Raw genomic sequence first — 24,021 nt, forward strand, 5'->3', positions numbered from 1 at the left:
ATTATCTAGATTTTTTTTCCTACTCTTGTGGTCCAATGCGACCGCTTCGCAGAGCAGTTGTCATTGTCAGTCATCATGATGACACATCCTGTTTTTATAGCCTCAAATAACCGACTAAAACGGATTTTCTCTGAAAAATAGACACTTGAGTGTACATCAGCATTATCTTGGCTATCTAAAATGACAGAAAGAAGAATGAAAAAAAATATTTAGTTTGGCTCAAATCTCATCCACTAACATGGAGGATGTGGACCTTAGGTCACCAGACAGAGCTCTACATGTTTTAGGTTCACCTGTGAGGTGTTGTGTCAATTTTTTTTACAGTCTATGTGTCAGGCTAGTGCTTTGAATAAGAACATGATAGACCATGTTCACCATGTTACTAATAAATGTTCTGTTGGTATGTAACATAATATGGGCATACTCATCCATATTTATCTGCAATTGCATAGGCCTAAACTCTCATGAGTACAGTTTTTTGAGCAGAATGATATGCAAGGACAGTAGGTTTAAAGGAAGCCTTCCTAGTGTCGGTGACCCAGTGTTCTATCCGTTTAAAAGCAGTAATGTAAAAACATACCTGAGCCCTCGAGGTTATCCACACTGTGACCGGGAGTGTATTCAAAGCCACACAAGTTCTTTGACACCACAGCGTATCTTTCATCCTCCTCCTCGTCTTCTTCAGAAAGAAGGGTTGCACCTAAATCAGAGCCCAGTGTACTGGACATGAAGTCCACCGGGGTGTTGGACACACTGGGACTGCTCTTCATATGCCTAATCAAATGTAGGGGAAATATTGAATATTAATAAACAAAGTATATTTTTGAAAACCGAATGAAGGTCATATACCGGGCAGGAAAAATACTGCAAAACAGTTATTGGAAAGCAAAATCAGAGGATATTCAGAAGGGTACAGATGCAATGTGCAGAGGCGATGAATGCCTGCAGTGATTTCACTGATTACTTTCTCGGTGCTTGTGTGTGTTGTGCTCACATAATGGAGTTGTAATTGGACTGGATAAAGGATATCTGGATGGGCAGGGCTGTCACCAACATGCCTGTTATCTCCCGCACAGCTGTCCTCCATGATGGCTCACATCCCTCCATAGAGGAGATGCATGCATAATTACCAACTCTATTTACTGATGTCAGAACAGCATGTAAGACTAAACCCGGTCATTACCCTCCAGCACGTGTCGCCACTGACTTGTCAAGTTTTCCAATGCTCCATCAAAGGTGTAATCAATGGAGAGATGTTTTTATCGCTCGCAAGCCACATGGAGCGCAGGTTTGGGCTGACACATGTAAATACCGGCATTACAAGATGCTCAAACACTGCCCATTGATATGCAAAACCGCAGAGGGAAATGAATAAAAATTACAGGTGTCTCTTCAACTGTGCAAAGCAAACATATCTGAATGAAATATCAAACAATATAAGGCTTTCAGAACGATCACACTTTTTGTTTTCGCTAAAACAAAAATATTACTACTAGAAAGTAGTCTTAAAATGAAATGAGCTTTACCATGCCTGCTTGGCAACCTCATACTGATAGGCTCTGGTGAGCTCATCCAGGTGGGCCTGCAGAATGGACTGCATTTCTTCATGGTGGGCAGAGCTGAGCGAGGATGACGAGGGCTGGCTGAAGGGAGCCGATGCCGGCGAGGAAGACCTTCCTCTGAGAGGAGGAGTGGGACCTCTCTCATCCTGTAACTCATCATCCAAAGTCTGGTGTCGGTAGGTCTGCACAGACATGGGCGGAGCCCAACTGTTGCTGTCATACCTGGCATGTGGACAAAAGGTTTTATATTATTCATCATGCTGACTTTGGCAAACAGCCAGATGTATATCTATGTTGAAGAATGGAGACTATGATTCACTTTCAAACTGTCAAATGCTCAAATGCATTTTGCCAAAATACATCTTACACTGACATAAAATAAAAATAATTAGTTTAATATCTAAGCTCCTTGAAGACACGCATGCTTTGGCAAAGATGGCAGCGCATTGTGGCCTCTATTTTTGCATACGTTTCTTCTATTGACGCATGTTTTCATGCGTTGTGTGTTCCAGGACAGAGATTGATGAGATATGAACGTATCTTACCCTCCTCCGTGGTTCTCCTGGGGGTAACGGTCAAGGTCAACCTCCGTACCAGGGAGCGGGTGCATGGGTGGTGGAGGCAGGGGCATGTTAGCCCAACATGTCCCATTTGATTTAGAGGTTTTTGTTCCACTCTTCACCTTCTTTTTCTTCCCAACCTTTGCACCTGGAGGGAAGGTACAGGGGGAAAGAGTAGTTCAGCTTCCTCCACACTAACAAATCCCTGTATACTCCACACACCAGTAGTATTCTACACTAAGCTCACGCACATATACAGCACCGCTTTGAAAGCGATCTTCTATCTTCCTCTCCCATCTGAACTTTTCTTCAAACCTGTCTCCCATGCAATGTTCATTATTTCTCTCTCTCTTTTTTTTTTTTTTTTTTTTTTTACGTGTGCTGACAAGTGCGTTAGGACTTTTTCTAAATGTTGACATTTCTCAAAGAGGCATCAGAAACCTGCGGCGAACCACTTTAAGTCGCCTCCCTATAGCTCCGCTTTATCTCTGGTGAGCGTGACATTTAGCGGAGCACACAGCCTATTGTGTATAACTACAAAAGTAAAGACAGAAATGCCTCAGCTACTTTACTAAATGTATATAAGCTAAATAAATAACCGGGAACACAGAGGGATTTTCTGCCATCACTAATCAAATTAACCCAAAGAAATGCGTCACGATTGTGTGACATTTCTGGGCTAGATAAGCTCCCAGGGTAGAATTGTGATGAAGACAGAAGAGTAATTAAGAACATTATCCTAAGGGTCTATTTGGAGTGAATATGTAAATAAATTCCCTCCTTTGTATTTTGCTCTTTCCCTGGTTTAGCTCATAGTGATTTCACAGAGGAAAGACAAAAAGGAAAAAAAAAACTGCTGATTTAATTGCTAAAATGCTGCATTGCTACAGTCTATAGAGACACTCTATAGACACTAAACATTCACCAGAGTGCTAACTGCACACCACAAGAGGAAAAAATAAATTGAGATCTTGCTTTTTTTTTTTTTTTGTAATCATGGCACGTACCACTGCCAGGGCGTCTGTCAGTTAGCGAGTAGCCCAGGTTTGCTATTTCCTGCTGGGCCTGGAGCGAAGCCTTCCAGCGGGGATCTGGCCTGTCTACAGCCAGCTCGTGGAAGCTGTTGGACTGGAGTATTTGAGTGGTGGCGTAGGGGGTGGGCTGGCTGCCTCGCGCTGGGCTGCTGTAGCCTGCCTTCCCCATGAAGTCAATACTGCTATAGATGGCACCATCAGACAGCATGGTGCCCGTTTTCTCCACGGCTGCAGACGGCAATACATCTGAGACAAAGGAGATGGGAGACAGAGCGAGGAGGGAAGCGGAAAAGGTGTCATGGAGAGATACACTGACATGAAGTTAACGATCTTTAAGGTCATTAACACTCCCTGCTGCTCTGGCACTCTGTATTAGTTAAATACAGGTCTCAAATGGACTTGATATGAATGAAAGTGATTATCAACAACCGTAATTAGCATGCAACACTCTGTGGGAGCCGAGTGGAGTGTTCACAAGAGGGCTACTCAAACAGGACTAACCTTCAGCTCTACTATCTTGCCCACATAAAGCCTGCAGCTCGCCAGGGCTCCATTGAACTTTTAGAACATGCAAACCCATGTACTTGAACTACCTAACTTGCACAACCTCAAAAAATGCACAATGGCAGGGCACGGTGACGAAATGCGGGCAAAAAGTACATCCTTATGCAAGTATAAGCAAAATATCATGCTTGTCAAATCCAATTAGTAAAATACAGCCCTCAGAGGGGTTTTTAATTTGCGTGTGTGTTTAGCTGATTTCTGTGTGTGTGCTTGTTTGTGATGTCCTGTCACTAGGCTTCCCAAAGGATGAATGTCAAAAGTGTCCAACGAGGCATTGCTAAAAGCGTGTTCTTCAACACCCCAGCCTGTTTCTGTTTCTTACCTCCTCGACCAAAGTTGCCGCCGCCCTTCGGACTCCCTAAGCCCCCGTTAGCTGGGAGGCTTGTCGAAGGCCAGGAGTCAGCCAACCAGGGGAGCCCTGGATCACCCGCTTTCAGCAGCCCCGGACGGCTGCGAGAGGACGCCAGACAAAGGGGTTGGAGGAGGTGTGTGTGTGTGTGGGGGGGAAAACAGAGAACCGGTGACATTGTTAAATATTCAGTCTACCCTGTAACGGTATTGCTGATTTTCTTCCTGCTGCATCAACAACAAATTGATGTGAAAACTCATTCAGCATATTCTCGCCTGTGGAGCAGCCGAGCACGCGGGCAATAATAAACAACAGAGAGACATAAAATGGCAAGTCTATAAATCAGACTCCTGCCTCCCCTTAACTCTACCACCGCTAACACTCCCCGGAGGAACAAGGCAGGCCTAAACACACACTAAATCCACTTTAGAGCCTTAGCACAACAGAAATTTACATTTTAAATTGAGAATCATGGACAGCCTCTGGCAGATCAGCTACACTGCTGCTCCGTCTCCATGGCAACAGAGACAGCAAAAGCCCATTAGGTGGTTTAGGGGAGCTACCATGTCGTTTTGTCTTTGTGAAATACAACGGTCATGAATACGGCATTTGACTTCAAGGTAGGAAAGTTGTGGGCAGCAAAAAAAATTACAGCTCCTTCGTATTAACGGCTTTAAAAATTCAAATGCCTCCGAATGATTCTGTTTGCACATGTTTGCTTAATGTGCAGCTACACGGGAGAATATTCCACTGAGCCTGATTCGCCTCGTGCCAGGGGAATTATTCACCGCTGACTCTGTGATGATGGCTCAAAGGTGTTCAAACAATTACGTCAATAATTTCCATTTTAAACTACACAAGCACATACATAGATTTACATACATTTTCTCAAAAATAAAATTAAAAAAAACGAATAAATAAAAAAAAAACGCTATGCCAACACCACAAACATCATGTGCGGACAGACACGCTCATGCACAAAGGTTTGGCAAGGATCAGTTTATTTTTAGCTTATTACGTGCAACATTTGCTCTGGCTGTGGGCTTATCTGCTTGCTTAGCTGTGACAAAAAGCAAAGACTGAGCATGGGGTAATATAAATAGAGGAAACCCACTGTCTGAAAAGTAAATTCACCTCTTTCTCCTGTTGTTTTAGTTACACTTTGAAAATCAGCGAGCACTAAAGGTGGGCTTCACGTCACACATTCTGAGCAGCCGTAAAGTTCTCCTGGACACTCGGTGGAGTCTCAAGGTCCAACACTTTTGTTCTTCCAACGCCACGCGCGACCCATGACTGCGTAGTGTAAGCCAAGCCTTTTTAAACAGCACATTCATCACCTCTCCCCTTCTCCCGCGACCTCTCGCTGCCAGCAACCTCAGACGAACTGAGAGAGAGCCAGCGAATAAAGCAGCTGCCCACCTGCATTAATTGCTAGCACTCACTTCAAAGGAGTGATTAATGAGTTCATCAAGTGAACACCAGTGCAAATCATACGCGGGATACAGTATGAATAAGCGGTGGGGGGGACATGTATGCAAATTCCATTCATCACAAGAGAACTCTTCATTTCAGGTTTGACAATGGGCTCGTGTCAGTGAGACTGCGTTGAGTTGAAATGTCAGCGGGAAAGCGTGAGCTGTAGGGTTTCTCACCTTCCGTTTCTGATCAGGCCTCTGTCTCTTTGGAAAGTGACTTGCAGGGGGGAAAAAAAAGAGGGAAGAAAGAGAAGAAGAAATAAACTGCAGTTTTGTCTCATAACGTGCGCTCGGTTTGAATGACCGAAGCAGCACCGGTGCAGAGAATACGGGTAGCTAAATTGCGGTGGTATTTTTTTACGTAGAGTGACACAAAGTAAAGACATACCTGCTCGAGTGAAGGTGAAGGACTGAACTGTGAATCAGAAGGTCAGAGAGGGTGTGAATATCATAGGTTTCAGAAAACACATATAAGGAAAAAAAAACAAAAAACATGAAACATGAGTGTAAAAATATAGATCGAGCTCTTTCATTTTTGCTTTCTTTGTTAATCCATCACTGGTGATATGTCAGCACTGGTCAGATTTTGATGAAACGCAGCAATTCATCTAAAACAGCATTCAAGCATTTTCTGCAATATTAAGATTGCCCGGAGGGGATAAGCTCCACTGAAGGTGACACTTTTAACCTTTATATTCTTTTTTTTTCTATATTTCTGCCCTGGGGCGTCCTCTACTTCCTCATCATAATTTTAATTATTAACACATCTCGTCCCAAAAATATTTTGGGGCATGGGCTTTGCATTAAAAACGGCAAAAGGACCATGAAATGTATTCTGAAATGAAGCAGTATTTATTATTTAAACTGGCGTAACTTGTAAAAATGTGAAATCTGTGAAGCAAAAACATTATTTTTCTTTTTCAAAATGGAAATGTGATGTTTTGGAATCCTAACTCCCCCAGTTTGTTTTGAGGGAAGGGATCAGAGAAGCAGCACTCAATCATATAAATCCCTATTGAATTAGGAAATCACAGCGCCCGCGTCCTAACAATGAAAGCTGCTATACACATTATGATAATTGCACAGAGCTATATGCTTGATTCACAGTGGGGGTAAAAGAATATGCTATAGCTAAACCTAGACGTACCTCATATTAATGTGCAAACAACACCAGCCATAGCCTGATAATGGAAGGGGATGTTAAATTACTTATCTCGCATGAATGTATTAGAGTGTTGAGGTGTGGTGCTGATGGAACTCAGCACAGTTGATGCACATCAGTGCACAGTGAATTAAAGTAAATAGGGCCTATTTCCATCTGTGCTGAATATATTTCCTTTGTTCTGCATTTTAGCCACCTCAAATGGAGTCACATCTGTGATGACAACAGCTTTCACTGGAGAGAGGCCTACTGCGCGCTTTGAGATCCAGTGCTGATGCAGAACCATGCAAACTGATTTTATTTTTATTTTTTTTTCCTTTACCTGCATAATTGCTGAGTCCCTTCCTCTTTTTTCTCCTCCAGTACAGCCAGGCACTGAAGCCCATGAGGACAATCCAGCAGGCCCCTCCCAAACCGGCGATGAAGGCCGGCTGCTTCACCACGTCAGATATGCTGTTGTTGCCCTCCGATCCTGTTATTACGTCCCTCAGTTCTGCACCTGCAGACACCACAGATACACACACACACACACACACACACACACACACACAAGAAAGGAACAAATGAAATATTTGCAGGTCAGTTTAAGCACAGACAAATGAACGAAAGGCTGCATTTCAAGAAAATAATCTGTCGTTCCCATCATGATCCTTGGCAGATGTAACTGAAAACAATATACAAGATATATGAAGAATGCAACGAATGAATGCATTTATAGATAAAAAGTCTCATGGGCCTCAGGGATTTTCATGAATGCAACAAAAAGTGAGTCAGGTGAAAATAATCAAGGACAGAAAATCCAGACTGCATGCATCTTATTGTACAGTATCTCAAACATCAGGATACATGAACTCATGGACTACAGGGACAGGCCGAAGATCAGACCGTGAATAAATGAAAAACAATAAAACACACTGTGGTAAAAGAAAAAAAAAAACAAATAAAAAAGCATCAGTGCATCCAATATAGAGTTAATCAATTCAGCAGTGCACTTATCAACTTGAGCTTCAAGACACGAGATTGACAGAGCAGCTCTGACAGCGTTTGATTTTCTGTTGAGGCTACTGTGCTGTGAAATTAGATTCACAGTCTCCAGCAGGAACCACCCCCCCTCGTCATTAGGCTTCGGTCCACAGGCCTGTTTCCCTTTCTCTGGGTGTTAGGGGTGTTATTATATATCAGTCAAAAGTCACAGACGAAGAGCATCTGGCCTGGGCTTCCATATTGATTCTGGGCTTATATACTCTGGGCATCCTTTAGCTATTTCATAAGATGTGATAAGCTCCTACAAAAACACTGTCTACTTTGTTAGCACCAGCTGCCCACATATTGAAGAGGATTATTGATATGGCTAACGGTACTTGGCACAGTGTTACCAGACACTTCACTTAATGAACCGCTATTGATTTCTCCATAGACGTGCGCGTTGTAAAGCGCAATCTTCTTTCTTCAAGTGCGATAAATTGATAAATCATCTTTGGAGACCCCCCCACCACCCCCCCACCCCAGATCTTGTGGCGGAGACTTGGGTCGCCCATTATGAGGTCATTTCATTTGACTCCAGGTTTGCCGTGTGTGAGTGGATTACCCAAGATGATGAGCTGGGGTTTGCTCTTGACCCCCACCCCCACGCTGGTGCCTGCAGCCACCTCCACTCGGTACTGCACTCCCGTCTGCAGACCCCCGACTACCACTGAACGGATGGTTGCATCCACAGACTTATTGACGTGAAAGCGGGTTTCGTTGGCCAAACACCAGATCTGACAGAGACAGACAGGGCAGACAGAATTGGGTGTAAATTTGTACATGACCAAAATATTCAGTCTGGAGGAGGCTGAGTCCACCTTGTACTCCTGGATGATGCCGTTCTGTTGGTCGGAGGGAGGAGGATCCCATGACACGCTGATGGATGTGCTGTTATTGCTTCCCACTGTCAACACTGTCACTTGCTGTGGGGGCGCACTGGGGGCTGACGGGTCAAGAGGGATAAAAAGATTATAGAAACACATACATAAGGTAAAATAATTCAATTACTTATTATTTATAAAAGAAAAAGGAGCGTCTCATGTTTTTTTATCATGTTAAAGAGGGATTTGTCTCACTCTCTAACTCAATTCATATTCATGGAGAAACCCATACAACAAGGCATTTCTGAGCCAGAATGGCAGATGGCAAAAGCAGAACTTCATCTAAGTTTCCTATCTTAATGGTGTCATTCTTTTTGTGCAGCAGGGATGAACTGGGACAAAACAAAAACAGCACAATACACAATACAGCAAGTGGAAAATTCCAACATCCTAATGGCATTAGTTATACCCAGCAAGCATTTGAGGATCAAATCTGTGCTTTTATAATTACACAAACGCCAACCATTCCAAGCAGATCAGCAAGTTTAGATGAGAGGAAGTTCCTGCGCCAAAAAAACAAACAAAAAAAAAACAAAAAAGAAAACAAGATGATGTGCCGCCACAAATGTGGAGCATCACCGTGCCAAATTCAAACTCCCTTTTTGAATAGGTCATATTTTAAATGGCACCAAGCTGTCCCGATGACCTGCACAGACAGGGACTGCAGGCAGCAAACAGCGTGTCTATTCAACGGAGCAAATCATCGCCTCACTGAATAGACGAGTTCGGGGCACATAGTTTCTCACGATTCCCATTAAAACTATCATTACGTTCTGACTGAGTGCATGAAATAGCCACTCTGAACCCAATTAAGGAGCTGCAAAATAATAATGCAAACTGCAGTGGATTCGTGTAAGCAAGGCACCAAATTCTAAAGCTGCACAGAGGGAGGCCGAGGCAGGTGGGCCATTGTCTTGGCCAAAGAGCAACATGGGTACTGTGAGTTAAATTCTGCAGATGGACAGTTCTGAAAATGCTTGGCGAGAAGTGCAAAGTGTCTCACAGAGGTAACAGCTAGCTAGATAGTCCATTTATTGGCAAATATGACACAAGGCTGTATGAGAGGTATAAGACACAGTGACCTCTGGCAGTTTTTTGACATTTGGACACATCAACATCTGGCCCAAATCACACAGTTATTTTCACGCTGTGTTGAGTTGGAGAGATGGAAAAAAAAAAAAAAACTCTCCTGAATGATGCTGCTTGTACTTAACAGAATGCCTCTAAACAGATATGGCATGTCTGCAAAAATATTTGACGGCCTGGCAGAACAAAGGAATTAAATCAGCCATATGAGATGCAATTTATTTTTATTAAATTTGAGGAATTAACTCAACCCAGTTTGAGGATATCTATATTCAGCCATTTAGACGGCATTGGCTTTCTGAAGCAATTACCGTTAAACTAACTCACACGGACGCACTGTCCCAATATTGAGACGTCTCTACTGTTAACAAAGCAAAATGACTCGTTTAATGATAGGCCAGCCAAATATAAAAGCCAAGGTATAACGTTACGCCTCTGAGATTTGTTAATGACGAGATGCAATCTGGAAGTGACACAAAAAAAAATCTTAGATTAAAAAGAGAATTAATCAGTAGAAATGCAGATAGACTGTGGTGGAAGGAAGGGGTTGCAAATAATTGTAGCTGTCTGGCTGATTGTTTCTATGCAATTAATCATATTTTTATGCCAAATTCCACAAACTCAAATCATAATCATGAATCTCTCGAAGGGAAAACAAACAATAACAACCCCTTGGAACCCAGGCCTCAGTCATTGCATTTTTGGGTTTAAAAATCCTCCACCTGGAACACTTTGTTTATCTGTTGTCTTTTAGGTTGTTTTTTTTTTTTTTTCCACTTAAGCTTCTAAAAAAACAAAGTCTGTTCATGAACACAAAGTCTGTTTAGGAGGCCAGCTGCAATACCCAGATGTTGGACTTTTGCATTCGCACACGAACGCAGAATAATGTTGAGCTGCCTACCAGTTGTTGGCTGTTGTTTTGTTTGATTTGTCAATAAAAAATAATAATAACAAAAAAATCTCATATTTGTGGAAAGAGATTATTTCCAATGTAGTTTAGCGCCTTCTGTCATTCTGGACATAACACTGCTGAGATCTATCTAGAATACTGCTACATCCACCTCCCAGAAGGCAGCAGTAAGTACAGACTAGCAGAGTCTACCATAAAACCGTAGTGGCCACTAAAATACACCTTCGTCTAGTCCAGTGTCAACCATGGTTCCCGCTAGGATCATGACCTCCTGTTGTCCAGATGTGATTTGAGTGGTGTTGCATCAGAAAACATATTGAGCTTTACTGGTCAGTGGAAGGTTTACATTAAGACAAGAGGGGAACCATTAAGTGTAGTTCTGCAAGAACAATCCCTGAGGATGAATAATGGCTCCAATACCAGGAATGAGTCAGGATAACATTACTATAAATGGCGTGCAGAAAACGAGCAACGACCGCAGAAAACGAGCATATTCCTATAATTCACGTGACTAATATTGATATAAAGACTCATGAAGGCTGTAGCTTAAGAGTCATTTAAGGCTATTAGTGCTTCCAATGTCCGAGAAAATATTTTAGTTTTTAATCACAGCTCTGCTATACAGGATATGAAGTAGTAAACATAACCTGTTACGTAAATGCACACATATATGAAGCTATTGAATTCAGAAATTTCCATGTCAACAAATCTGTTCCAAAATGACCTATCTGTAATTTAAAATAAAATGTAGCTAGTGGTACCAGGGAGCACTATTCTATACAGCACGGTCTCAGCTTTTCTTTTGACTAGCCCTGCAGCCCTGGTCTTACACAGTAACATCAGTTTACTCTGATCTACAGATTACCTTCGGCACATTGTACTTTTTTTCCCTTTTCCTTTGATTTGGCTTCAGCAGCAGTGGTGGAAAGTCAGAGGATCTCATAGATGATAGTGACTGTGGCAGAACTTATTGCTTCTCATCAAGAACTCCCTGAAGGATTCTCAGTCAATTCATCACTCAAGTTTTATGTTTTCTGATAGAAGATGCTCTGTGTTTCAACATCAAACGCGCTCTGGTAGGGCTTCATAAAGCCTGTGGTACATTCACAGTCTACTTTTCATGGATACCAAGTACTTTCCTGTAATTGTGCAGAGTGGCACATTTCCGAGCTCAAGAGAACTGGTAGGTGAGGCCAATTTTTTCGGCACCATGATGCCATACTTTCAGGATTCCGGGTAACTAGAGCATGTTGGCCAGTCCGCAAAGACCTCCAGTGGTCCTTTGTGGCCATTTTAATTGGCTCCGGTGGGCTGAGCTCCTCTTTCTCTAGTGGTTGTATCCTCTGGTCTTAGCCCATCCGAGAAGCGTGCAGTGTGATTATCGTCATGAAGCACAAATGGTTTGTGCTTCCTTTGTATTACATTGATGGGCTCAGCATGGCTTGAAGTCAGTGCACCTAGATGCAGCATACACTGATGAATGCAAAGCTACCTCAATCGCACCTCAAGCACCACTCGCTAATGCAGATTTGAGCTTTCAATTATCAGTTTGCTCTGTTGTTATGGAGATGGATCTTTTGCACACAGAGTTTAGTAATGCTGTGTTCTCTGTAAGACTTTTAGTTGCCTGTATATTATGTCTAGCTAGTAGAGCCTCTTGGGAAAATCCACTAAATGGACATTTGGTTGGGATTGTCCTGTTACTTATAAGGTCTTTACCTTTTATTATTATTTTAAAAATAACAAATTTAATTGGTCACTTAACTAGCTTAAGATGTCACTGTTAAGCAAGTGGTGATCTAAGCATTTGTTGATTTGGAAAAGTGCCACGACTTAGATTTTATTTTGAAAGTTTAACAAACAGGAGCCAATGAACAAGCTTTTTTGAACCCTAGGATTTTCCATAATGGACCCATCTGGGACCAAAGGGACACATGGCACATTCAGAATTTCTCCTGGAATTCTCTAGTTATGTAGTTGAAGCCTAACTATGACCCACAGACCCACGCTTGCTTTTTGCTGTTGACAGTCGCAACATCCCAAAACATATCACACCCATTTAGAGCTTGAGATCTTAATTTCAGTCCACCAGGTTAATCCAAGACACCTCCTCTATTTGTGGCTAATATTGGCTGTTAACAGGCCTTAGTCACATGGGACATGTGGCACAGATGTAACATAAAACCACCAAAAACTGCTTTGAGTAAGTGGTAAACCGTCTCCAACAAAACAAAAAAAAAAAAGTCTAGTTTCCGTTCTTTTTGCTTAGTATTAGACATCTAAACAAATAGTGAATTAGCTACTAGAATGTATAGAGGTGTAATAGGGATGTAAAGAGATTAAACCCAATAGTAATCAGCAGCTAATCCACTGAACTACGCAATCGGAGCACAAAGACAACACCAAGGAACATTATCACACTTAAAGCTCATTGGTGTGTGTGCATTGGAGGAGGAGGGTCATATCATGCACATCTGAACAGAAACATGGCAGCAGGGGTCCACAGAGGAGCAGGGAGAGACAGGGTTGAGCTTATGTCAAAGGAGACAGTACGTGCCCTCCCCCTCAGCCCACCAACCCTCAGAGGCCCGGAGTTGTCACAGAACCCCACTGTGCTGTCTGGGAAACCTGTTTTCACACACAAGGGACATGGCACTGCACCAGTGTGAGCGTGTGGGTGGTTGTACTTGAAATGCCATTATCTATTACTATCTAGCCATGAAGCCATTACCAGAGGCAACTAAATATAAAAGTAGGTAGAAACATTTACACGAGAGCATCTGCTCATGCATTAGTAACTATACCTTACTCTTACCTAAGTCGGCAGAGGAATCGACTTTTGTCAGAAATGTGAAATAAATGGTCGCTTACCTTCTTCCATGGTGCGTGCTGTCATGGATTCACTGTCTGCACCCTGAAATTCATTGAAATATGGGCGCACTTTAATCTCATAGACGATGCCTTTCTTCAGACCAGAGAGAGTTATGTCCCTCTCTGAGGCAACCTTCAAGTCCTGTATCTGCCAAGGGCCTGGGGAGGGCAGCCCGGACGTTTGCCGGTACAGAATGCGGTAGCCTTGAATAAACTGGGATGGATTCTCCACCTGAGAGGAGGAGGAGAAGGGAGAGAATGAGTCGTATGTTGACGATGTGGGAGGTGTCATACGTCTGAATGTAAACTGCTCTGGATCAGCGTTCAGCCTGTGCACTCTGTCAGAGACAATGCATGATTAGTTAGTCATACAGCTTGATTTGAATTGGAAAAGCAAGAAAGCACATGACGGGAGTCGCAGCGTCTGCACAGTTCCTCATGAGTAAGAGAACAACAACACATTCTGGGCTCAAAATATTCGATCAAAACATCCATTTTCCCATTTGTTTTTTATTTCCACTGATGCACTTCGGGAGAAGGGTAAAATATGTAACTGATACAGCTCATAGCCATGACTTGTTAACAGGGTTGGAAGCAAGAAAAAGCTTTTACAAGTGATATGAAGCAGCTGTTTATCATCAGACCAGTCCAGACACATTAAGATAGATCTCCTTTTCTTTTTCTCTTTCTCTGGAGCCTCAGTGAGTATGCCCTTATCAATATATTAACAATATGTCTGCCTCATGATGCCTTTCATACTTTAAAATGTGCATACGGTTGAGGGTGTGAATCAAAATGAAGGCTTTTGTTTTTCACTCACTTTACACCTGTCACAGAAGACATTTGCAAAGTTAGTGACAAGCTGTGGTATAGTTAGTGCTCTGAGACTCAAACTCAAACTCAACCATAGCTACCTCGAAAGTACATATAGTCTATATTAGCCTGAAGAAATACAGGCCAGTATTAGGTCAGAAAATGAAGTCTGAAATAAAGGTAACAACTGGAAAAGCAGACGAATGTGGCTGAATAACTTTTTATCTAATTAAAAGTCAACTAAAATCCAAAATGGGAAATTTGTGCAGCTGTTCCCTTTGGGCACCAAAAGGTTTTGAAAACTGTCATAAGTCCAGCTACATCAATGAACCACTTCAAAAAGAAAGTTTTGCAGGTAATGAATGGCTGCTCTTCCCACAATGGACGCTGGTCCAATAATGTGTATGGGCTCATTCCTACCGACCACAAACACTGTTTATGTTGTCACTGTGTCACTCTAAAGGCTGTATTACAGCACATGGTCGTCATACTGACAAGCATGAAATAGCACACTAGTGTGAGACCATCCCAGGTACGTTATTAACCTACAGCAGCGGGCAGTAGGGACACCTTGCCACCAGACAGAAATAACATTTCCCAGATAAAGCGTTCACTGCAAACTGCTTCCAGAAGTGACACATGTAGCACCTAATGGTGATGTATTCCCCCTGAACAGAAACATTAGTCTTGATTCCTGCATCACCTCAAACCAATCTAAATGGATGCAGTAGCAGCTGTTTGGACTCTGAATGTGTATCCATCCCATCAGGTTCGCTCTGTGTGTGTGCCAACTAATCCGAAACGCAGTGATGTGCCAAGTATAAAGTTCTCAAACAAGCTTAGGCCCGATTTGTTTCAATCCTCTGAAGGTAGCACAACAACTCCCAACTTTTTTTTTCAGATGTTGTGGGTACTTACCGTCCATGTGACCTGCACTGAAGTGGAGCTAAGGACTACAGGATTATGCATGTTGACCACCACATCCCCCAACTCCTTCTGGACACGACGGTGGTCGACTCCCTGAGCTGTAGGGCTAATGTCTGAAACAGAAATAAATGCCGGCGGTTCACACACTATCAGAATAGTGATTCTCATCACCAATAATCCTTTACAGCTCTATCTCACTTCTGTACCTTGAGTCCGGACAGGCTCGGACATTGGGCTTGGGTCCCCGAGCCCTTGAGCATTGACCGCCCGGATGATGAACAGATAGACTGTGTTGGGTCGAAGGTCCTTGACTGTGAACTTGGTAGTTTTCACATGATCTGCCACTGTCTGCCAGCTGTTACTCACTGACTGACTGTAAAAAGAATAACTCTAATTAGTTCTGAAACATATTTTTTATTGCTACAGAAAAAGAAATGCAGCTCTGCCCCTAGAGACTGGAAGCCAAAATGACTTTTCACACAGAAATGACATGCCATAATCACTAGTGAAATCTTTTGAAACGCTTCCTGTCATCATAAAAAAGAATGATTTGTCCAACAATTGTGAGACGAAGCAGACGGAAAAGCTATGAAAAAATTTTAAAAATCACATGTGTCAATCAAATTTTCCTTCAAACTGTCTTTCTTTTGCCAAATGGTTTTCAGTCAGATTTAAATACCACCGCGATGTCTCGCTCTTGCAAAAGGAATTGTCCTTCTGCAAGAGACAAGTCACCCAGAATGTTGTGCTTGAAACTGGCTTGCTTGAATGCCCACAGAAACACCCACATCTGTTATTGCCATGAAAGTTCGGGGTCACTAAATGTTGCTTGAGGCCATAGGTCACAGACGTACCCGAAAGCCTCTATGACATAGGAGGACACTGGGGAGCCGGCCTCTGGCCCTGGTTCCCATGACAACGAGATACTGCTCTTGGTAACATCAGTGACCTCTGGCTTGGAGGGAGGCCCTGGGAGGGCGGTAGCATTGTGAGACATGAAGTCTACGAGGTCAGTGGAGTCTGAGGAAACGAGAGGAACAAAATTAATACCCTCAAAAGCAAAGAAAATATCTGACAATGTTATGCTTGATGTGCTTCAAATTCATATGAATTATTTCTGCTGAAGCAAACCTTTGACATCCAAGTAGGCGCTCCAAGATGTTTCCCCACTGGAGCTTGTTGCAACACACGTGTACAAACCTGAGTCCGACAGCTAAGAAAGACAGATAATGATATTATCATTCAGGTTCAATCAACCACGCATTTAATCTGTGATGACTTTAATCATTTGGGTTTCTGACTTGGAACAGGAACCAGATTCACCACTAAAACTCCATTCACATTCAAGCTCCTTTGAATTACAAAGATTTCTCGTCATCCAAGTCACAAATAATACAGCTTTCCAACTGTGCTCAGTTTCTGTGTTCGACTGAATTTAGTAGCCTTTGTCACTCTGATCCCTGACGGTTTCTACAAGCTCTTACGTCAGGCTGGGCTTTTGAAGGAGGTTTGCAGCTAGTAATACAGTAAAAATGCATTAACCTCCACTGGCCTGCATTTGGCTCGAGAAAAGCTCGAGAGTGGATGAGAGGGAGAGAACTTTAACACTGGCCAATGAAAAAGAAAAAAAATAGATCCCAGTAAAAGCTTCAATTAATTTCCTTAATTGATTTCCTTCAATAATAGTCACAAGCCATCAACATTATCGTCACCAGAGCTGACGCAGGAAACAGGAGGTATGACAATGTATTTTATAAACGCAACACCTTGGGAAGCACTGACAACCATTTTATCTCTCAAGAGAGGCAGAAGGTTGACATAGGGAGAGCACTCTGACACCGTGACAGGACGCTGTATATTGCAGATGCTCCATTATATCACCCCCTTTGGACTCTTCTGCCTGGTCCTTGTCCTTGAGTCCTTGAGTCTAACTGCTGCCTCAGAGATACGGACTAAATAGCACCGTTTAACGACTTGCAAAAATCAATACTCGCTATTCATCTTTTAAAAGCAACCTGACTGCACTTGTCCATTTGAATTACATTCAGCTGACATCATCTGGCAGATGAGTGAATTTCTCTTTATTCTTTCACTTGCAGCACAGGATACGACAGCCAAACACAAACAACTCTGGAGTTTGCTCTGGAGTGTTGGCTGTAGTTTGTTTAATTTTATAAATTTTAAATAACAATGAAGTCAAGATAAATTTTAAACTCGCTAAATACCTCACAGGTTTGTACGAAGGGAAATGGGCGCAGTATCATTATTTGCAGGTGCAGATGTACATGAAACTAATATGGCACTAAGTAGATAACTTGGGGGTAAGAGTGTTTCTCAAAGATTCATTAACAATTCTTTGTTTTTAATAATTAATCCCCAGGATGTGATAATTCCATTGGAAAGCCATTGCTTCAGGTAGGACAAAATGGAAAGGATGCTTTGTCAAACATGCTCTGCTCCTCAGCACGTTATAATACGGAATCAGCCAGATGAAAAGATAATTTTGGTTTATTGCCTTTTCATATCATTTGCGTGTTTGCCCAACATTTGTGTTAAGATGATTACTCCGAGATAATTGCTAAGATCTGGGAACGCAGCGACTTGCATAAAAAACAGAGAGAAACAAAGTGGCACCACCACCATGAACCTGCACTGTTTTACAGGTAGTGTAGACTTGTTTGCAACCTGACTGATCAGTTTTATAATGATTTTTTCCCACCTGAACGTTCCCACCTGAAGGCTAACACTGAGAAAATAAGAAATTTTAAGTAAATGCAATTTTTTCTCCAAGATCTAGAGCAGGGATGTCAAACATACAGCCAGATTTTGAAATTCCTCTTATTTTTCTTAAGAAAATAAACATTTGTGAAAAGAATAGTTAATGGATTGGAAAACGAAGGGAAAATGAATTAGCAGTTGTTATTTATAGGTTACTATTCTAATATGTTACTGGTCTTACTGGCCTGAACTAAAAAGAGTTTAACACCCCCATCCTAGCGTACCACAAGCCATAGTGCCGGCTAATGCCACATGCTACATCTACAATCCCAATTCCTTTTTGTATATATTTGTGTCCTCTCAACTATAACCCACCTTGGTACTCTGGATCTGAAGGCTGCCATGCTCCAGCAGAGAAAACCTTGAGTCCTTTCCAAGCAGACTGGCCCCATTCTTTCGCCAAGTGACTGTGGGCTCTGGGTCTCCTGATGCCTGACACCTAAGCAGGGACACGCCTCCCAACGCCTGTGTTTGGTTGGACGGGCCCTGGCGGATGATGGGTGGTGGGCGGTCCTTCAGGGCTAAAGACAATAATCGAGGCACAGGTGTTACTATTTGAATGCACTCCTAGCATCGTAATTTAGATGTCACGGTCTCAGGATAAAACAATGAATCACTTTTCTAGCTAGCTGCCAGAATTGCGAGAAGGAAAAAAAATGACCTTATCACAAGGTGTTAATTTGTGATTGCAATAATTACATTAGTGGTTGCAGGCCCAAGATGCTAGGGTTCAATCTGATGGATTTGTTGTGAGAGGAAGTGACTGTTTTGTGAGCCTTTTCCACAGTAGGGCGGTGTGCTCATGGCACTGCATCACACCTTTGAGCTTTAATTACTAGGTGAGGATTAACGATGCTTCACCCGTGGTGCTAATTACCATACCTTCTTTATAACACTTCTCTACACATCCATGCCTGTCCTCTCTCTTCTTTCTGTGACCCATGTTTGTGCCTCCTCGCTCACACGTGTGCGCACGCACGCACACATGCACACATATACACGCACCAAATCTAAACTGCAGAATTAGCATGCCCAGCAGAACAACAATACATTTCTTTAAAGCTTTTCAGAGCATGTTATATCATCCAGAAAACAGCCTGTGCACTCTGAAACAGTAATTTCTGGAGTGCTGAATCTCTCTAGGCCTTGTAACTACCCCTCACTTCCAATTTCCTCGCTGCTGCTCTCCACTGTTATCAGGTCTGTCTCCATTCACACAAGTGTTTACAGCAGGCTCCCCCTACCTTATCTTTCATCATGCCCCCTTCAGCACAATGAGCAATACGGGAGCTCAAGCAGAATAGCAGAAAAATCAGGTACAACTAGGTGCCACACAGTGTACAGTAAGCAGAAGCACTTGTGATGTGCCAGTTATTGTAGAGGCTGAATTGTTTGCATTTATATGGCACTTTCAACATAATCCCCGTTGTGTTGTTGACAATCGCCTATAGGGATTTGACTGATAAGGAAGTGTCATGAATATATAATAAGTGCTTCCCCAATCAGCGTTTCATGGGGAGCTGGCATTATTACTTCTTTCAGGTGAACATAAGATTAGTCCGTGTATTCACTAAGGAAAGCCAGCCTCCATTTGCAGGAAAATATTACATCTACCATACAGAAAGCCGTTATTATCCCAAGTGATTAGGGAACAAACCAAATATCATATTGCTGTTCCTGATTTAGATGGTGTTTTCTAAGAAATGCAATCACACTGTCCAGCTTTAGTAACAAAGGTAATAATGAAATGTTGCCTTTCAGGGTTCTTAAAGGAATAGCAGTCACTATTTTTATGCCTGCTACGGAGCGAATTTGAACTCTGACGGTCGAGATCCTGGTTTGCATTCTTTGATCCAGCATCACAGCGGGAGGCGTCATTTGATTCTAGGGATCCTTTTGATATCAGATCACTACTCTGTATACGCCTGAAATGTGACTGAAAAGCAGTTTGGATTCAGTCTGGTTTCACTTGTCAAAAACTGTCAAACAGCACCTCAGCGTTGGGTCAGAATGCTTGTGCTTCCCTCATATAGCATTGTGTTTACCATGTTCACGAGAAGAGGCCACATGGACACTAGACTCTAGTGATATCAGAATCTCAAGAGTTATGACGCATTTTCTGATGTTTTCAGACATGGGGGATATAGAGGGTGAATTAGTATTTTGTGATTTAGTGGAATGGTGTTTCCTTCCTAATCTTATAATATGGCAGCATATCTTATTATGTATTTTTTAAGGTACCTGGTAGCTTGTTGAGATACCTTTGTTGTTTTGAGACCTCAACAGCAGCAGTGTTCTCATATCTTCAGCTCATGTAACCACATGGCACACATTTTGTGCATACGGTTCTCGATATCATAAACACAACTTCTCTTGAAGGCTGCATCGGTAAATGTCAAACTGCTTTCAGCACAAATAATAAAATACATTGAGTGATACTGGACTGGTGAGTACAGTTGTATTAGTCAGGACAGCCAGCCTCCCCTTGCCAATTTCAGCTTTAAAGTAGATAACTAATCCTTTATGAGGAAAGGAACCAGATATGGTCACTTCAGCACACAGTTTAAGTTGCGTCCCTGTGCGGTGAGTCCTCAGTGAGGTGATTTTCTCCATGAAAATTAAGAAAATTAAAAAAAAGTGTCCTTACGTCCTACAATAATAAAAAATTTTGAATGTCCAAGTATTTCAAAGAGTGCCCTATAAAGGTTTCATAAACCTCTCAGTCACACACCCAACACAATGACAAGGTTGGAGGGTAGTCCATAGCTGAACCTTAAAACCCTTTTGAACACATCTACAGGAGCTGGTCTTCTCTGCTTTAGTAATGGTCGGAAATTTCTCCCTGAACTAGCTTCCAAAACTTCCCCAGGCATTACGCCAACTCTCTAGCCATCTTTCTTCACGGACATCAGTCAAAGGCATTTCTCCCATCATTCGTGATCTACACCTAACATTTTGATATTGATCCATCTCCTCTGAGTGACAGAACAGAAGTCATTTCCTCTCCAAAAAACACTTTAACAGATGTTAATTTAATAATGTGTGGGAGAAAAAGCCCAGAAACAAATGGAGAGAAGGACATAAACAGCTCCCAGCTGGCAGCGGCTGAGCACTTAATGCTGACATTAAAGCTCTGTCAAAAAAGCGTCTCTCCATCAAGTAGACAGTTTTATTTCACGCAGTTTCGGTCTTTTCAGTGTTTACCACAGTGAGGTGAAAATGAAAAGAGTGATTATGGGCGACTGGCTTTTAGAACACACAGATGCGTCTTCTCCAGTATAAGTGTGGGCAGATAAATGGTTTTTGATACACTGATAGTCAGTGTGTGGGTAATGCTGCAAGCTTTTGTGTGTTTGAGTTTTGTATGATGGCAAAGCCCAGTCTGCACCACAACGAAAAATAGCCAAACATTAAATAAAAATTGACCAGGCTCTCCTAATTTATAATGCATGTTGTTATTATTCTACTGACGTTTGAACTGAATCGCTTAATTAAAACTTCAGAAAGCTAAGTAAAATATGTTTGATTTGTGTGTTTGACACCTCCAGATGTTATCCCTTGAAAGTAGACCTTTAGCATTGGTGCTCTTCCAATCAAATTGTACTGAGTTTAATATACATCCTAATAGCAACATGGAGTGGGGCGTTGGTGTGTACTGGTAGTAGTTTAAATCCAGCTGATATTATTTATGTACTATGCCATGCAATCTTGTTCATGAACCCCATAAATACATTTCCTATTCGTGCTTCTGACAGTGGTGTATGTATGTGTCTGCATCCCGCCTTACCGTCTGCTACCTCAAGCTGGGCCTTGGCCATGATGCTGCCTGCCACAGTGAGAGCCTGGCAGATATAATACCCTGCATCCGAGCGTTGTACAGATGAGATGGTCAACTCTCCATTCACAGACACGGACACACGGCTGTCACCCTGTGATGGCTGACTGGGGAACAGAAGATCCTACAGGGAGTGAAAGTTGGGAAAAATATTACATGGGATGGCAGCTAAAAACAACTAGAACCTGTAACCTCCTTTACTGAAGAATTTATTTATTTATTTATTTACATCTATTCGTGACAATAGCTTTCTCTGAATGTTGTTGACAATGTTACTTCAGTATTGAGTACTTTAGTGTGTCTCACATTTCTCCACAGCTTTATAATGATTACTGGAGCCATTATTTTTAAAGCACTGGTGAGGTCCTGCTCAAATCATCTGTGGTGCACCTCAAGGTTCAATGCTACAGTATGCTAAAGTACATGTTAAGCACTGTTAGCACCTTATTAACAGTCACATACGTATACTACATATATACTAAATGTAAATGTTATGCTGAACACAAATCTTTGGACACAACCTGCATTAAAGTGAAGCTTCTCAGTCATCCAGGTCATCCGAGAAGATACTTGGATGAGTGGCGAAACCTCTACAAGTCTTTTGGATAATCTGAATTAAAGTAATCACTATTATGTATATTATGCTTACATATTCCAACAATTATGTTCGGTTCAGGTGGAAAGTGGGTCAATGTCTCTTTCCTCCTGGGTCTGAATAGCAGTTTACCACCAGAGTGATAATCCTGCTGTGATAACCTGCAGTCATGGTCCTGAAATTGAGGCATCAGCATTGTCTGTTCCTGCACCTCAGGCAGACAAGCTGATGGGCAGGAAAGGACATTAGCCTGCTTTCATTATGTCTAATGACTCTAATGCAGCACATGACATTGGCTCTTGCTAAGTGAATTGGCTGGTCAGACTGGTGTAGATTGATGATAAATTAACACTTCATTATATGCATGTGGGGCAGAATCACATTCTGCTGTCCTTTGGTTTGATCCTTTTAGTCAGAACCTCTGCAATTTTTTAATATTTTAACACACTTTGTCCTTCGCGGAAATTCTGTATACACTATATACAGTAAATAAAAGACAAATAATGCAGACCACAGATAAATATGAGATGAATTCCTTCTGTCAATATCTGTATCCTCACCTGGCTACCCTCTCGTTGCCAGAAGACGGCAGGCTGGGGCTTGCCGCTGGTCTCACAGGGAAATATAGCCGTTCGTCCTTGGGCCACGATCTGGTCACGGGGTCGCACCACAAACTGAGGGGCCTCTGAGTTTAAAGGTAAAATAAATAAACCGTAACATAATAGTAACACACTTGCACACTGCATGTTTTGCAGAGGGAAAACTACTTTGGAAAACTAAAGGGATTCATGCATTGGGTCTTTGTTATTTTTGAAGAACCATTTATTTCTATTCTAGTCACACTTGTCTTTCACTCAGCCGCCAGAACATCACAATGAATGATATCAACTAATTAGAGTGCTTTAGTGTCAGTTTCTACACAGGTTTTTGAACTAGGGCACATCAATCACGTCTGGACCCCCTTTGTGAGAAAAAGTGAGGTGGTGAATCCACAGTTTCCACAAAAGACTGCCTGGGGAAGTCAGGGGTTGATAGTAACAATGTAGATATGCATGTCCAATATTAGTTTGATGACTATGTTTGTGGAATGCCACAACAGTACATGCATACTGTACATGTGCGTGGTCAAAAACAGAAAGAGAGCAACGCATGCACAATGGGGTCAGCCCTTACTTACCAACGGGGCGAGCTGGTGACACAACAATGGTGTGGGTGAGATTTACGCACAACACAGAGAGAAGGACAGCAGAGGAGTAGAACAGAGGGACAGAAAAAGAAAGAAACGAAAATCAGAAATGAATGAGGTGGAGTCCATGAAATTCTGGGACAAGGAGGGTAATGCTCAGTCATCAGTGCAGACGATGGCATGGGCCTCAAGGAAAAGGCGCCTCGGCAACATTACAGGGAAGGGAGACCGATGCCAAAAAGCACTGAACTGATTTTTGTCCAACAATTCATTTAAGCCAAAAAAAAAGAAAAAAAAGAAAAACACAAAGGTTTGTGTATCAAGCGTAATATAAATGAAAGAGAACCCTGATGAAAAAAGGTGTAGAATATATTAAACTGGTTCAAAAAATATTCAGTTTTAATTAT

General features: G+C 42.2%; 1 protein-coding gene across 2 annotated transcripts in view; it reads right to left on the minus strand.

Annotated features, from left to right (window-relative positions):
* Positions 1–24,021, minus strand: part of LOC125021704 (roundabout homolog 2-like) — a 73,274-nt gene that overhangs the window by 6,273 nt on the left and 42,980 nt on the right. The window contains exons 7-25 of one of the 2 annotated variants that reach the window (XM_047607851.1): positions 23,606–23,617; positions 22,989–23,113; positions 21,786–21,957; positions 18,314–18,519; positions 16,352–16,433; positions 16,075–16,240; positions 15,427–15,593; positions 15,212–15,333; positions 13,481–13,712; positions 8,551–8,675; positions 8,295–8,466; positions 7,029–7,205; positions 5,933–5,959; positions 5,722–5,761; positions 4,043–4,170; positions 3,130–3,402; positions 2,108–2,270; positions 1,527–1,784; positions 581–774 (exon numbers count right to left, since the gene is read on the minus strand). In XM_047607851.1, the coding sequence (XP_047463807.1) occupies positions 581–774; positions 1,527–1,784; positions 2,108–2,270; positions 3,130–3,402; positions 4,043–4,170; positions 5,722–5,761; positions 5,933–5,959; positions 7,029–7,205; positions 8,295–8,466; positions 8,551–8,675; positions 13,481–13,712; positions 15,212–15,333; positions 15,427–15,593; positions 16,075–16,240; positions 16,352–16,433; positions 18,314–18,519; positions 21,786–21,957; positions 22,989–23,113; positions 23,606–23,617 (2,841 nt within the window). The remainder of the gene's footprint in view (positions 1–580; positions 775–1,526; positions 1,785–2,107; positions 2,271–3,129; positions 3,403–4,042; positions 4,171–5,721; positions 5,762–5,932; positions 5,960–7,028; positions 7,206–8,294; positions 8,467–8,550; positions 8,676–13,480; positions 13,713–15,211; positions 15,334–15,426; positions 15,594–16,074; positions 16,241–16,351; positions 16,434–18,313; positions 18,520–21,785; positions 21,958–22,988; positions 23,114–23,605; positions 23,618–24,021) is intronic. The other variant, XM_047607852.1, reaches the window with a different exon arrangement.

The sequence above is a fragment of the Mugil cephalus genome, chromosome 15 (genome assembly GCF_022458985.1).
Source record: "Mugil cephalus isolate CIBA_MC_2020 chromosome 15, CIBA_Mcephalus_1.1, whole genome shotgun sequence".
NCBI lineage: Eukaryota > Metazoa > Chordata > Actinopteri > Mugiliformes > Mugilidae > Mugil > Mugil cephalus.